Source organism: Hemicordylus capensis, chromosome 3 (assembly GCF_027244095.1).
Source record: "Hemicordylus capensis ecotype Gifberg chromosome 3, rHemCap1.1.pri, whole genome shotgun sequence".
NCBI classification, from domain to species: Eukaryota; Metazoa; Chordata; class Lepidosauria; order Squamata; family Cordylidae; genus Hemicordylus; species Hemicordylus capensis.
In genome coordinates this window covers 250,772,311-250,788,434 of record NC_069659.1, presented here as the reverse complement: position 1 = coordinate 250,788,434, position 16,124 = coordinate 250,772,311, and the positions used below count along the sequence as shown (strand labels likewise).

The following is a 16,124-nucleotide window of genomic DNA, read 5'->3' as shown; positions in this document are numbered from 1 at the left end:
TTCTGTTAAACATAAACATTCAGGATGAGAAAAATGGGTATTCCCCACTTGCCCTTAATCTAGGGCCAGACTAGATGAGAAGATTAGAGAGATCTGTGATAACGCTGCATCAGGTTGCATACATTTTCCCTAATGGGGCAAATAGGAACTAGAAAGGGATTTTCATCAGGAAAACGGCACTTCCCTCCACCAGCAAGATGAGCCCAATTCAGATCCACACCATCTCCACAGCTATTTGCCAGAAAGTAAAGGCATGGGAGATCTGACCATGGACCTCAATTGTATTTTCTAGTTTGGCCCTTTGTGTAATATACCATGCAGTGTTGTAATATGTCACAGTGTTTCTATCACTAGGTGTCACAACCATGCTATTTGTTCAGTTAACAGCACTACAGCAGCACTTCGCAAAACATAATGTATTATGTGATGCAAAGTATATACAGCTGCTTGCATGATTATTTCCTTTGAAGCATTTTTGAGGGGAAAGATTGTACAACTCAGGCTTACATGTATATGATACAATAAAGTTATTCACATGACTGTTTTGGGGCTTGGGCAAGGGGAAGGCAGAGTTTAACCTACTTTCCCTGTAGATGACCCGGGGCGGTCAGAGCAGTGCTGTGCTGCCACGCACATGAGTGCCACGGTGGTGACCACCACAGCATTACAGAGCCTGAGGAACTGCTCCCTAGCCTCTGGGAATCCCACAATGCACCACACACTGAGCCCAGTGCATTGGGGGATTCCTCTGTCAGACGGGTGCTCTAGGTGCCCATCTCCGTGTATCCTCAGGCTGTGTGCAGCCCGAGGAGATTCTGGTAGCCAGGTTAAGGGCACACGCGTGGATCCCAGTGCTCCACACAAGCAGTTTAACCCAGGCTGGGCTGCCCTAGCCTTAGGCTGCTCATGAGAACAGTATGTGTAAAGGCTTTATGTCACATAAAAGCTTAAGAGTGGAGGGTGCTGGGTAAATTTCCCTACTTATGCAAAAGGCAACTTGGCTGGGCATGTAAACTGGATCTCATACATTCCCTTTTCTGCATATATTTGGATCAAGGGTGTATTAATCCTACTTTTGGAAAATCCTAGGCCTAAAGCAGAAAATGTTCAAGTGGACCAAAACTTGTTAGTGAGTTGGCTCTAACTTTGTTAACAGAAGAAAGAAACAAGACACTTAAACTGTGTAGTGAAAAACCTAGAGCAAACAAAAAATTTAATAGCAAAAACACTGCTGATATTTACCTTACTGACAAAGTTTAAATTCAAGAAAGCCACCGAGTGCAGCTCAAATGTTTGTGAACTCTTATTTTAACAAATGCCAACAAAAAACATCATTACTTCACACTATAACCAGTTTCCATTTTACATAAAGCAATCTGTTGTGAATTACGTAAACATCAAATTGGGCAGCCCATATAAAACTGTATTAAGAGCTGATGGCTGAATTACAGAATGGCTTAGTCCAACAGGGCTTTTTTCTGCCTCTTCTTCTTTCTTGGCTTCAGGAGAGTCTCCATGATCCAGGTGCACTAGAAATACAGTTCAAAGCAAATCATTAAATGATGTCTAGATATTAAGATATTTTCAAACAAGAGAGGGTATGATCCAGTCAATGTGAAGTGCTCTGAACCTGTATTGCTTCCAATGGAAAAGATTTAAGCCTGTGCTTTGCTATGAAATCAGTGGAGGTTCAATATGCTTAGCTGGATTGGATCATGTCTAGATGTTTAATTGCTGCTTTTCTCTTCCATCTCTTCAGCCTGTTCAGATGCTTTGTATTTGGAAAAACCCTTGACCTAATCCCAGGCTTTCATGCATCCCTTCCCATGAACTTAAGGAACTGGTCTGTATTACAGTCATTTAAAACTACACATTATTTTAAGCACATGCTTTGCAAGCATGTGCTTGTGTTTTAAAATGTTAAATAGCAGTTAAATTGAGACCCCACAGATTGGGACTGTGGTTGGGAGGGCTGAGGAGTTTTTCACATTGGTGGCTTGCGCTACTATTTGTGAAGGGAACATTTTTACCCTTGACAAATGGCAGTATGGAGGACCCAGTCTAAATCATGGGTGTCTTTCCGTTTTTTAATTTTTGAAAATAATTTGTTATGAAATGTGGCTTCATGCTTGCAATATGGATCTAGCAAATTTGCTCAGAGAAAACTGAAATATTTAGCATCCAGATGGCAGTTCAGGCATGCTTAGTGTCTCATATGATCATAACAGTTTGTGACTCCTGAGGATGTGAACAAGGTGTTTTGGACTATGCGTCCTATCACCAGCTCTCTTGACCTTTGCCCAACTTGGCTTATTTTATCTAACAATCAGATTATTGGAGAGGGCCTGGTAAACAGCATAAATGCTTTTCTGAGGGAGGGAAGGATGCCTTCTTGTCTTAAGGAGGCTATCATTAGACCATACTTGAAAAAATCTACATTGGACCAGTCAGAGTTAGGCAACTATAGGCCCGTCTCTTATCTCCCATGGCTGGGCAAGATTATTGAGAGGGTGATGGCCTCTCAGCTCCAGACAGTTCTGGAGGAAACTGATTATCTAGACCCATTTCAGACTAGGTTTCAAGTGGGCTATGGGGTTGAGACTGCCTTGGTTGGCCTGATGGGTGATCTCCAATTGGGTATTGACAGAGGAAGTGTGACTCTGATGATCCATTTGGATCAATCGATGGCTTTCGATACCACCAACCATGGTATCCTTCTGGGTCGCCTAAGGGAGGTGGGGTTAGGTGGCACTGCTTTTACAGTAGTTCCATTCCTATCTCTTAGGTAGATTCCAAATGGTGTAGCTTGGAAACTGTTGATCTGCAAAGCGAGAGTGACTCTATGGAGTCCTACAAGGCTCCATACTGTCTCCAGTGCTCTTTAACATCTACATGAAACCACTGGGATACATCATCAGATTTGGTGCAGGGTACACTGATGACACCCAAATCTATTTCTCTCTATCAACTTCATCAGAAAATGGCATAACTTCCTTAAATGCTTGCCTGGAGGCAAGCAATGGGCTGAATGAGGGATAACAAACTGAAGTTGAATCCAAATAAGATGGAGATACTGATTTTGGGGGGCGGTCAAGACTTGAGAGATGATTTTGATCTGCCTGTTCTGGATGGGGTTACACTCCCCCTGAAAGATCAGGTATGTAGCTTTGGAACAGAGTTGCTCTTACTCCTGGACTTCCGGGCTGAAGTCCAGGGCCTCCACAACCCCTGGAGGCCCTCAAATCTTCTTCTTTAGTCTGTCTCAGGTGGTGTGGTCACCTGGCCGAGTATGATAGTGCTTAATTTGCTGGGGTGGGTGGGGGTGTGTGTCCAAAGCCCTTTAGGTTCAGGCTCAAAAATTACCTAGGTGCACCTCTGCTTGAGAGTGCCCCTGGATCCAAAACTCTCTCTGGTTTCTGAGGTTGAGGCAGTGGCCAGGAGTGCTTTTTATCTGCTTTGGCTGATTTGTCAGCTACACCAATTTCTGGAGGTACATGACTTTAAAACAGTAGTACATATGCTGGTAATGCACTCTACATGGGGATGCTCTTGTATGCAGTCCGGAAACTACAACTGGTACAGAATGCGGCAGCCAGGTTGGTCTCTGGGACAACACGAATGATCATATAATTCTGATTCTGAAATAATTGCACTGGCAGCTGATATGTTTTCAAATGAAATTCAAAGTGCTGGTCATTACCTATACAGCCCTGAATGGCTTAGCTCCAGGGTATTTAAGAGACTACCACCTTTGTCATGAACCATGCTGCCTATTAACATCATCTGGGGAGGTCTGGTTACAGTTGCCGGTTACAGTTGCTTGCCTGATGGCGACTCAGGGCCAGGTCTTTTCTGCGGCTGCCCCAGGGCTTCGGAATGCACTCCCTGTCAAAATAAGAGCTTCTCCATCTCACATTGCTTTTAAAAAGACCCTTAAGACACACCTGTTTTCTCAGGCTTTTAATTAAAATTAATTTTAAACTGTTTTACTCTGTGGAATTGTTTTAATTATTTTATTCTGTGAATTGTTTTTAATTGTTTTTATTCTGTGAAATTGTTTGTTTGTTTTTATATTGTAATTTGGATTATGTACATTGCCTAGAGAGAGAGATAGATCAGGCAGTATATAAATATGATAAACAAACAAACAAAACAAGAAAATGGTGAGATGAATAATGTGATGAAAATGGGTGTTGTGTTTATTTGTCTGTATTTATGTCTGTGATATGGTTTAAAGTTACATTGGAGGTTTTTATGGAAGGTAATGGAGACAGCAAAAGCACTATGGTGATTGGGCAGTGGGGATTCCATTTGTGGAGAGACAATCTGTGACAGTTAAGGTCAGTTTAAATCAGTTGCAACGTAATGGTTACTGAATGTAAAGACGTGTTTTTGGGGAGCTCTGTGAAAGGAGAGAATTGTATATATTTTCAAACAAGAATAAATATCTAGTTGCTTATCTGGAGTGGCATTGTTCTCTGTTAGGACAGAAGGATTGTGGTGGCAAAGTGGCACCCTGAGATGCTGAGGGCTCAGAGTGAGAGCTCAAATTTATCTCAAGTGGTGGTAGCAGCCTACCTTCTCTCTAAGGTGTGCGCATGAGCACACATGCAAAGGACTCCAAACCCCTGTGCAGCTGTTTTCAGCAGGCACTCATCATGTTGCTGCTGGAGCTGCCTTTTCCTATCCCCCGCCCCGCCAAGCCACGCTGCACCATGCTGTTCCTTCCTTTTAAGTTTCCAGTTGCACAACATGGGATGGCATGCAGATGGAGGGAGGTGTGTGTGTTGTATCTGTAGTGGCACATAATAATGGATACTAGCTTAACCCATGCAGAGCATCTGCACACTAGTACTTGATTGTTCGCCTCCCCTCCTGCCACAGCCCGCCTCACCTCAGACATCTCTCCACCCTCACCTGAGCTGCATTCCTGCTCTTCCCCCTCCATCCGGTTGCTTCCATCCCCTTCACCCCTCTTGGTCACTCTTCCATTCCTTTACTCCATCCCCCTCACCCCTCTTGGTTGTGGCTGCAGCATTGTGGCGCCTACTGGCCAAGCTGCAGCCCCATATCCCCAGAGAGCTCACCACCCTCACCCAAGCCCTGCTCCTGCTTCTTGTTGGAAGTGAAGGACTATGCACTGTCTCTTGTCTGAATGACATAGGAGGACAGACTAGTGAGTCAGAGGGCTAGAGAGTCAAGACATTGGTCATCCCTTCTCTACTGCTCTGACACTATCCCTTTGATATGTAGATTGCTAATCTCAGGGACTTCCTTCCTTCCTGCCACTTGCTCTTCCCTTTTCTTCCCTTTCTCCTACCTTGCAACATGCAAGCTCCTCTCCCCTGCACCATGTGTGCAGAGATGCAGAATCCATCTGCATCTAGTTAGATAGATTAGAGATTCTATCTCCTCACTTTCCAATCTAGAATGGAGTTCTCTAATAAATACTACTTATATTGACTTGAAACTATGAACTGGCTCCAAGTTACTTTACTCTCAGCATACACGCATGCTTAACTAAATTCTGCTGTGTTGTGCCTCTGTGGACTCTGCTATAATGAAAAAGGGTTTCTCTTACCAGAGAGAATTTCCAACACTTCTACAGGAGGAGCGTCAGCAGTGGTTGACCAGGCCCTTCCTTGCTGCCGCAGCCATGGCCACTTGTTCTCCTCAGGCCGCTGACAGGTTCAGGCCTGACCTTCGCCCTTCTTTCTTTCTCTCTTCCCTTCTCTCTCTCTCTCCTCCACTCACTCTTCCCTTGTCTTTCCTTCCCTCCCTTCTTTTTTTCTTTCTTTCTCTCCCTCTTTCTCCCCTCCTGAGTTAACAGATTTTGTTCATTTTGTTTCCTCATCTGATTCACACAATGGCAGCCTCCTTCTCTTGAAGTGGCTATATATTAGGGGTGTGCAATCTGGATTTTCGGTGATTCGGTTCGGGACCTGAACCGAATCACCCCTGTTCTGTTTTGTGCCCGAATATGGGCCACCCAAATCACCCTTGATTCGGTTCGGATTCGGATTTAACCCTAATCCGAATCGATTCAGGGGGGGAAAGGGCCCAGGGGCAAAATTTTGGGGTGGGGTGGTAGTGCCCAATGGGTGGAAGCTACCACCCCAATTTCAGGGAGATTGGGCAAAGGGCTGATTTTGGGGGAATATTTGAAGTTTTAGTGACTTTGGGGCAGTTCGGGGGCATAGCATGGGATCTGGGCAAAAAAAGTGGGGTGGGGTGGTAGTGCCTAATGGGTGCAGACTACCACCCCAATTTCAGGGGGATTGGGCAAAGGAGTGATTTTTTGGGAATTTTTGAAGTTTTTGTGTCTTTGGGGCAGTTTGGGGCAGAAAGTGGGGCCTGGGGCAGAAGAGTGGGGTGGGGTGGTAGTGCCTAATGGGTGGAGGCTAACACCCCAATTTCAGGGGGATTGGGCAGAGGGCTGATTTTTTGGGAATTTTTGAAGTTTTGGTGTCTTTGGGGCAGAAAGTGGATCTGCCCCAAAAGAGTGGGGTGGGCTGGTAGATAGTGCCTAATGGGTGGAGGCTACCACCCGTCCCCAATTTCAGAGTGATTGGCCAGAGGGCTGGATTTTGTTGATTTTCTGAGGTTTTTCTTCATAAAGTGCTTTGTGGTAGATTGATTCATTCAATATTCACAGTAAGTGAGAGTGTGAAAAAAGTGAAAGTGGGGTCATGAGAGTTCTTTAATTGAAAAAAATCTCTTGCTATCATTGAATGAGAATTCACACCTCAGAAGTTTTTCTGAAGGGATGTTATTCCCTTATTTTCTGAGGTGTGAATTCTCATTCAATGATAGCAAATGAGATTTTTTTCAATTCGGCCATGAGCCGAATCACCCGAATTTTTCGGCCCCGAAATTCGGGTGATTCGGCTCGGCCCCGAAAAATATCGGGGGACATCGCGGGTGATTCGGTTCGGCCCCGAATCACCCGAAATTGCTCATTTCGGGCACAGATCGATCTGTGCCCGAAATTTTTTGCACATCCCTACTCTCTCTCTCTCTCTCTCTCTCTCTCTCTCTCTCTATATATATATATATATATTCCTTTCCTCTACAATCCTCTACAATGCAAAAGATTCCTCTCCTCCTACAATCTCCCCTTCCCACTACCCTTTTATATAAATATAGATCCCTCTCCTCTACAATCTACTAGACAGAACATCTTCCAACCAGTAACAGTTGCATTTCAACTGACCTTAACCATCACAGGCTCCTCTTCCCTATCTGCATATGGAATCCCCACTGCCCAGTCACCTCGGTGCTTCTGCTCGCAAACTCTTGTGAGAGCTGCCATGCAAGGGATTAGCCACGGGTACGCCTTAGAGAATTATATAGATAGATAGATAGATGTGTGCACACCTCCTTGATACTGCTGCCCAGAGCTAACCTCATTCCGCTCATTGATGAAAAAATTAGAGGGAACACTGGTAGCAATTAAAAACACCTCAAAATGAGACAACACACGTGGTGGCAATTGTGGTGGAATGTGATGTAATTGACAGAGAAATAAGGCAAGGATTGGATATGTTAAGGAATTTGGTCAATTGAAGCTTAAAGATACAAAGCCAAGGGATTTTAGTTTGAGTGGCTTTTGCAGAGTCATAGTGGCAAGACTAGCATACTACTACGACAAATATTTATATACTGCTTTTTGACAAAAGTTCTCAAAACAGTAGAGATGGCTCCCTGTCCCCAAAGGGTTCACAATCTAAAAAAGAAAAACAAGGTGGACACCAGCAACAGTCACTGGAGGGATGCTGTGCTGGGGATGGATAAGACCAGTTGCTAAATATAAGAGGATCACCACTTTAAAAGGTGCCTCTTTGCTCAGTTAGCAGGGGTAATGAATAAGGCTGAACTTATTGGATTGTGTCAGGCTCTAGGACTACCTTCTGAGGGCTAGACATCAGAGGACTGAGATAGGAATTCCAAGAGGCTCTGATAGTGAAGGAGCCCAGTGTGCCTACAGGATGTGGTCATCCAGGACCAGAGTATATACAATTGCTGAAAAAGCAAAACTGGTTGAGGGAAATGGAAGAATTGAGGCTGAGGCTGAGGATGGAGTTGGGAAAGAGGAGAGCATAGTATCAGTGGGAAGAAGAGTGGCTGAAACATCAGAGGGAAGTGTTGCAGTTAAAGTTGCAGCAGCCTGCAAAGGTCACTCCCAAAGATTTTACTTCTTTTGCTTCTAAAGATGACTCTCTTGTGTTTTTATCCAACTTGAAAGATTAGCTAAGAAGTTGAGTCCACTTGAAGACTATGAGGCTATTCTCATGATGGGGGAAAACTGGGCTAAGGGAGCCCAGTCCAGTTTCCCCCCATTGTGAGAACCCCTGGGCTTGTGGGCGAGCTTGGTGGTTCAATGGCAGCTAGCCTACCAAAGTAGCCCTCCCCTTAAATGAGGTTAGCGGAGCAAGCACTCCACTAACTCGTTTGTAAGAATGTGAGACACCGCAGCGACTCGTGAGTAGACCCCTGACTGGGAGGCTACAAGAAACCTCCCAGTCTTGGGGGTCTCCCCAGAATGCCCCGTGCACTCACGTGGGGCATCCTAGGACTTCTGGAGACCGGTCGGCCCCTGATCCACCTCACCCCTACTGACTCAATGATGGAGCTGGTAACTGTGTGGGTGACCGATTCAGCTGCCCAGGGCTGAGCGCCTGCTCAGCCTACTCATGTGCAGGGAGAGCCCGGATGGGCTCTACACACAGATCGTGTGTAGAGCCTCTATATGAATTTTACTCCCAGGTTGGTCAAGGGAAACTTGGAAGAAATATGAGATGAGATAGCATGCCTCAGGAGGGTGCTGTTAAATTTGCTGAAGATGTACGTGTTTTGTTGAGGAGAAATGTATTAGGAGCTGATGTCCAGATTTGTTTCATAACACAAAGACAAAGTGTTCAGAAGACAACTCCTCATGAGGATAGGGATTTTTTAGGTGACCTAAAGAGAGAGTCAGAGAGTCAGAGTCTAGTGAGATAAATGAATTGCAAAAAGGATGGGGAACCTGCAAGAGGACATCCTGTATGTCTGGAGAGGGATACTATGGAGGAAATTGCTGTGAGTGAGAAGGATGGGAATCGGGTATAGAAGTTAAAAAGCAGTGAACGGGCAAACAATGAAGAGTTAGGCATGAAGTCAAATTGGAACCTGGTTAAGAGGATTAGCCTTAAACCAAGAAGTCCCTTTCATGGAGCAGCTCTGTCAGCAAATGGTGGGGAAGCGTGATTTGTTATATAGGCTTTGGTTACCTGCATGTCAAAAGGTGACTTGGACTCCTGTCAAACAGTTTATTGTGCCAGAGAAGTTTAACCAAAGGTTGCTAAGACTGGTACATGAAATACCTTGTGCAAGACATTTAGGCATGGGGAAAACTCATATGAGGTTGCTGGCAAATTTTTACTGGCCTAGAATGCCTCAGGGTGGAATTAAATGGCCTTCCAAGGCTTGTAGTGTTGCTTTTAAAAAGTATTTCAATTGGTTTTAAATGGTTTTAATTGTGTTTGAATTGTTTTTATACTGTTTTTAGCATTGTGGGTTTATAAATGTAATAAATAATAAAAAAATAATAAATACAGTCAAGATTGTGAAATCTGTCAGTGAATAGGGGAAATTGGATAGAAGTTGAAATCTCTCTCCTGTGTCATCTTTAACCATTATTGGGGAGACAGATTGGGTGAGTGAGGTTAAGCATAAGAGGGAAAAAGATTAGGTCTGCAAACTATTTATTGGTGACTTAAGCTTTGATACAAGTGATGAAAGTTTGAGAAACTACTGTGAACAATGGGGAAAACTAACAGATTGTATAGTAATGAGAAGCCCTCCAAGTAAAATACTCATGAGGATTCTCTTCCATGGCTGGAGTTGATGCAGCAATGGTTGCCATTGATCATTTGATTGATGGAAGAGTAGTAGAACCTAAAAGAGCAGAAGCTAGAGAGGGATCTGAAAAGCCTGGGGCACAAGTTATTGTGGAAAAATTGCTTGTTGGTGGAATTAAAGAAGATGCTGAAGAACATCTTGGAGACTGCTTCTTGGAATATGGGAAAATGGACACAACTGGAGCATTTACAGACAGGTAATCTGGAAAAAAGAGGGACCTGGTACCTATATGACAGAATGCTTATTCTCCCAATTTCCTAATTATTCTCCTAATTTCCTAAATGCACACTGAACTTTGGAGGATGATCAGTGTTCTGCTTGAGAAGAAGAGTGGTGGTGGTGGGGAGGGAGATGGGACGAAATGGGGGATGTGTTGTCGATTTGTCTGTATTTATGTTTGTGATATGGTTTAAAATTATATTGGAGGTTTTGTATGAAAGATAATGGAGACAGCAAAAGCACTTGGTGATCTGATAGTGGGGATTCATATGTAGATGGGGAGAGACGGACTGTGACAGTTAAGGCCAGTTTAAATCAGTTAGAGTGTAACTATTACTGGATGTAAAGACGTGCTTTTTAGGAGCTATGTGAAAGGAGATAGTTGTCTATATTTTCAAACAGGAATAAATCTTTAGTTGTTGTTAATCTGGAGTGGCATCATTTTCTGTCAGTTCCCATGTGAGGACAGAAGGATTGTGGTGTCAAGGTGGCACTCTGAGATGATTGAGGGCTCAGGGTGAGAGCTGAAATTTACCTCAAGTGGTGGCAGCAACTAAAAATTACTCTGTGCTGCTCCCGGCAGCTAGGATCAACAGAGACCAGGACTCGTTTTCCCGGCCTCTGGATATCCTACAAGGCACTATGTGATGAGTGCAGTGCCTACAGGCGCTCTAGGTGCCTACCTCTGTTTCTTGTGCTTCGTGGAGCCCAAGGAGACACACGAGCCCAGCAGCCAGGTTAATGGAGCACTTGCTTCCTTAACCGCGGCTAAGAGTCGGGCTTGAGAGCAGGGTTAGGCTGGGTGGGAGCACTGGGATCAGTGTGGTTCCTGATGCTCCACATGAACAGCTTAGCCCAGGCTAGGCTGCCCTAGCCTGGGCTAGACTGCTCGTGAGAACAGCATCATTCTGTAATATTAACTTAAATCTGTTTGTGCACCTCATTTAAAAAGTATACATTTTACCTTTGGGCAATTCCTCTGCTGCAGTCTTACTCCTCTGAAGAATATGAATAGCCTGTCCAGTTGTTTTTCCTACTCTTATCAAATCTAAAAAGAAACACAGTACTTTTATAATTAAAGAAATAACAACCCCAAAGCAAAACATAGTTTTCTTCCAGATAGTTAAATGAGAGCCTGATTCTATTCAGAGTCTGTGGTCTTAGGCATGCCAAGTCCTCCATATGTTTAGACTTTTAAGCTCTGAGCCAATTCTCACGACTGGAGAATGGGCTTGGATGGGGCACGGGAAGGAAGCCACGAAACGCTTACCTTCACTGCAGAAGATGCAATCCATGTTGCTGGGTGGCCAGATCAGCTGCCCAGATGATTGCCGGCTTCTGCTGGTAGCAGGGAGGGAGCAGGGAGGTTTGGGGGCAGGCCAGAGCTTCCATAATGCACTGCATGAGTGCCGGTCTGGAGGCTACTTGTGTTTAGGTTCTGCGTGAAACTGTGTGGCACCGACACACAAACATTTAGTCTGCTTTTGGTGCACCCTTGCACCTAAAACCTGGGCTAAGCAGTGGGCTCCCTAAGTGGGCTTGCCCCTGCGCACCAAAACCGGGCTGGGCTGGGCCATGCAAAGGCCCATTGTGCATGTGTGGGGGCCTCCAAAATGGCCACCATGATGGGGGTGAGGCCCGGAACAGTCCAAAGACTGCCCAAACAGGGCAATTTGAGGCAGAATGGAGGTCCGCAAGGGGAGGAGAACCTCCTGAAATCCCACTGCAGCCTCGGAGAAGCCCCACTGAGGGTACACTTTTAAAAAATGTAACAGAAAAAACTTGCAAACCCTCCCAAAAGGCCGGTGGGGGGGAGTGTCGGTCTAATGTCGAGTAGAATGGGTTGCGGGGGGGGGGGGTCAGCTCGATATCAAGCCATCAAACTAGTTTGCACATCCCTAACTACTACCAGCCAATCACCCTCTAAAATGCATAGCTGCAGAGAACATTGAGTGTACTCTAGTACACATTCTCAATTCATGTGGAAGCACAGGGAGAAGACTAACAGGCTTGACTAGTGCCCTTCATAAACTCTTGCACACTTCCCAGAATTCTCTGCAACATGCAGGTTTCCATAGCAGATGTGCAGGGGTTTCTTAGTGACAGTCTGATGTGGAAAGGGCTCCCTGGAGCAAATAACTGCCCTAGGACCTATGTTCTCACATCTTTTCTCTGTGTAAACCTCCCTGAGCCATTTTTGGAAGGATGGTATAGAAATCAATCAATCAAACAAACAAATAAAACAAAACAGACTAATTATAATATTCTGAAAAAAGTATTAGGTATTAAATATTAGGTGCAGTTTTATGAAAAGGTTGCAACAAAGTACATACTCTCACACAAGCTTTGCAGTCTTGTTGCATTTTCTTCCGGGAAACAGTACCACTGGTTGACTATAATGGAATGCACTCCAATTAGGCTCAGAATGATCGCTGTCTCAGTTGGCATCTCTAGAGACAGGCGTAAAGAACTAAAGAAAATAATAAGAGACTGTAAATATGAATTATAAATATAGGCTGTAAATGAAAATTATAGACTATAAATGGAAAATATAGACTGTAAATGAAAATTACAGGTACAAGCAGTCTTGAATGTTCTCAATGCAAAGGAGAAAAACATGTAGCCACATGAACAAAATATATCTGTTCCTCATCAGCATATGTTATATAAAATAAAGGATTTGAATATTATGAGGTCACACAGCACATTACGGTTCCCAGTTGGCTATCTCTGGGTTAAGAGTTTAGGTGCCAAATCCTATCTACAATTACTCGGAAGCGAGTCCCACTTAGATTTGGACTTAGACCTGGCCTACATCTTCAGCAGAATCAAATGGCAGAATTTTGCAGTGATATAATGGACTATATCAGATCAGATTACTGATGGTCACCTTCCTGAATATTTCTTGATATGAAAAAGCTTCCTGTAAGAACAAAAATAGCACAACAAAGAACAGGCTTGGTTAGAATCTTCTCTCTTTGTGTACTAATATTTTACTTGCAGGGAGCATTTTATATGGGAGAGCACACTAAAATGAGATCTCCTATCCACTTCTAATGTCTTGTATGGGGATTACCTGTGAAGACTGCTCAAACTGCAGTTTGTCCAAAACACTGCTGCAAGAAGTATATGGTATTGTCCCTTTATATATCTTGATATTATCACAATTCTTGTAGTTTCTATATACATATTTGTAGTTTTATTTTGTATAGACTTTATAGTTTATAGATATTCCTTGAATAATTTATTATTGAAACATGTCAGAATAAATATTTCTTTATCAGCTGCTCTTGTATTGTTTTTGCTACCAACTGGGACCAGACATTGTAAACATGTATGTATGTTTCTTCGTAACTGCTCTCCCCCACCTACCACCTCAGAACTCTAAATCCCATTTATAGAAGTAAAAGGAGGATGGTGGAAGTAGTGGTGGATAGGATTGCACAACCTAAATGTCATAATTGCACATTGCTCAGAATGTTTTCAGGGAAAAGGGACACTGGTAAGCCACCCAAACATGCATAAACACCTGCGCTTCAGATGTGGAGAGGCTATGGTTGTGGTTGTGAATTATCTGGCTGCACGGACGTAGCAGAGTCAAGATGTCAGCCACAGTTTGTTTCTGGTTTTAAACATTTGCACTCTGGGCTTTCAGGAGGTTTCAGTGGGCTTTCGAAAGACTAAAACCATTAGTCTGTTGGCTAGGGGTCTAAAAATGGGTAGATTGGTACATTTTGAGTGAATACAAGGGGTAGTGTTTTTTGGATTGCTGATGAACCTACTAGAATTGGTAGCTATGATGGCCTAATGAGTAGCTTTTACCACACAAACACACACAAAACAGCTTATTGTGTAAAAAATAGCTTAAAATGTATAATCAGCAACAGTGACCATATGGTAGCCAAACAACTTTACTAACCCAATGGTTTCTATCTAAAATGACAGACTGACAGCAAAAAATGAAAAACAATGTTTCCCCATGGCAATATTTATTTTATTAGTATTTTGAAAGAAACAGCTTGCTCACTGGAAGAGATCTGTCGACATCCATCTGAGTACCCAGAATGTTGGGGGCAATATGCTAAATCATTGTAAACCGCTTAGAGAGCTCCGGCTATAGAGCGGTATATAAATGTAAGTGCTATTGCTATCCATAAGTATGGGATTCTGCGTCTGCGCAGGAACCATGAGGTAGCACTGCCGCAGCTTGTCAAGGTGTCCAAGCTCCGCCCCCATGCCTACAGCTGGGTGCTCAGTTCTTGGACGACCGCCATGAAGGATGATCATCCAGATAAGCAGGTGAGTTCATCAGTATCAAGGGTACACATTTGTAAGTCCCTTTAGGAAGGCTTTACTTTCCGGGTGAGAGAAGAGAATCTTGTCATCACTCCTGGGGTGCTTTGATGAGAGCAGCCAAGTGGAATTTCAGGGACACATTAGCCAAACCTTGCATCTTTAACGTAGTTAGATAGAGGAGAACCTCTTGGACAGTTGCATGTTTTGGTAGAAATCCATGTTAGAGGCCTTCCTCTGGTTTAGCAGGATATGCTTCAGAACCCGATTTGCCATGCGGTCAGACGAAGTGTGAGCATGTCTGGGTGGAGGACGTGCCCATCGTCCTAAGACAGGAGATCTAGCCCCTGAGGCAGACGATAATGATTCTTCGACAGTCTGAGTAGCTGTGGAAACCATGGTTGCCTGGGCCACCAAGGGGTCACTAGGATGCAAGATGTTGGCACAGCCAGGAGATGAGCCACCACTTGACTTATTAGTGGTCGTGGGGGAAACATGTAAGGTGCTTCTTGAGACCAATCTAGCTGGAAAGCATCCCTTAGTGACTGCTGGTCATGTCCCGCCCTTGAGCAGAAGTGGGCACACTTTGTGTTTATCAAAGCCACAAATAGATCTATGGCCGGGTCTATCCAGTGGTCAAAGAGAGGAGCAATGTATTCTGTCTTGAGCTCCCATTCGTGCTGTTGGTGCTGCACAAACACACGGCTGAGATTGCCCGCTAGGACATTCTCCAGGCCCTTGATATGGATGGCCATTGGGAACACTCGATGTTGGATGTGCCAGTGCCATAGTTGTACACTGAGGGCACACAAGGTTCGAAATACAGTCCCACCTTGACGATTGATGTATGCCTGGGCTGTAGTATTGTCCAATTGTACTTGTACGACTTTGCCTTGAATCAGTGGCAAGAAGACCTGTAGTGCCTGGAAGACAGCTGGTAACTCCAGGAAGTTGATATGCAATTGGGCTTGGTGTGGAGTCCACTTGCCTTGTATCTGATGGTTCTCACAATGGGCACCCCTCCCTAGCAGTGATGCATCTGTCGTCAGCCAGATTGACGGAGATGCTGTCTGGAAGGGAATCTTCTCTAGGAGATTCAGAGTTTGGCTTTACAGCCTTTGCACCTCTTAAAGGATTTTCTCTCTTCAGCCATTTCACTAATCAAAAAACTTAAGTCAGGTCCATTCCAGGGTCACGTGCCAGTTGTTATCTGTCGGCCAAAGCCAATCCAATGTATCACCAAACATAGTCTGTCAGCCAGAAAGAGGTAAAAAAGCTCAATATCTGTCCACTTCTTAAAAAAAGATGAACTCACAGAAAAAACTGAAGAATTATTCTGATGAAATGCATCAGACTATTCTGATGAAATGAGGCAAACGTGATGGTGGTAATAAAAAAACTGAGGAACATGGCACCCAGCCTGCCTTTAAGTAGCACGCTGTAGGAGTGGGGTGGGGCTTGAATGCTTCGACAAGCTGCGGCATTGCTACTACGTGGTTCCTGTGCAGGCGCAGAATCTCATACTTATGGATCTCGATCCAGATCATTAATTTACAGAAAACACTCAACTACAATTTTTTAAATAAAAATTTGTAGGAAACTGCAAAGTTTTCAAGTAAAGTTCTTTTCACTAATCATAAAAGTCATTGTTATCATCTGCTTGTTTCAAAGTCATCCTCATCTTCATCAACTTGGTTGTCCCATTGCTCTAC

The 16,124-nt window shown here is 44.0% G+C and overlaps 1 protein-coding gene across 14 annotated transcripts in view; it reads right to left on the bottom strand.

Moving 5' to 3' along the window:
* Positions 1–1,184: 1,184 nt before the first annotated feature.
* Positions 1,185–16,124, bottom strand: part of CFAP46 (cilia and flagella associated protein 46) — a 252,958-nt gene continuing 238,018 nt past the window's right edge. For all 14 annotated transcript variants that reach the window (XM_053308139.1, XM_053308141.1, XM_053308145.1 and 11 more), the window contains exons 60-62: positions 12,453–12,589; positions 11,084–11,167; positions 1,185–1,529 (exon numbers count right to left, since the gene is read on the bottom strand). In XM_053308139.1, the coding sequence (XP_053164114.1) occupies positions 1,387–1,529; positions 11,084–11,167; positions 12,453–12,589 (364 nt within the window). In that variant the 3' untranslated portion in view covers positions 1,185–1,386. The remainder of the gene's footprint in view (positions 1,530–11,083; positions 11,168–12,452; positions 12,590–16,124) is intronic.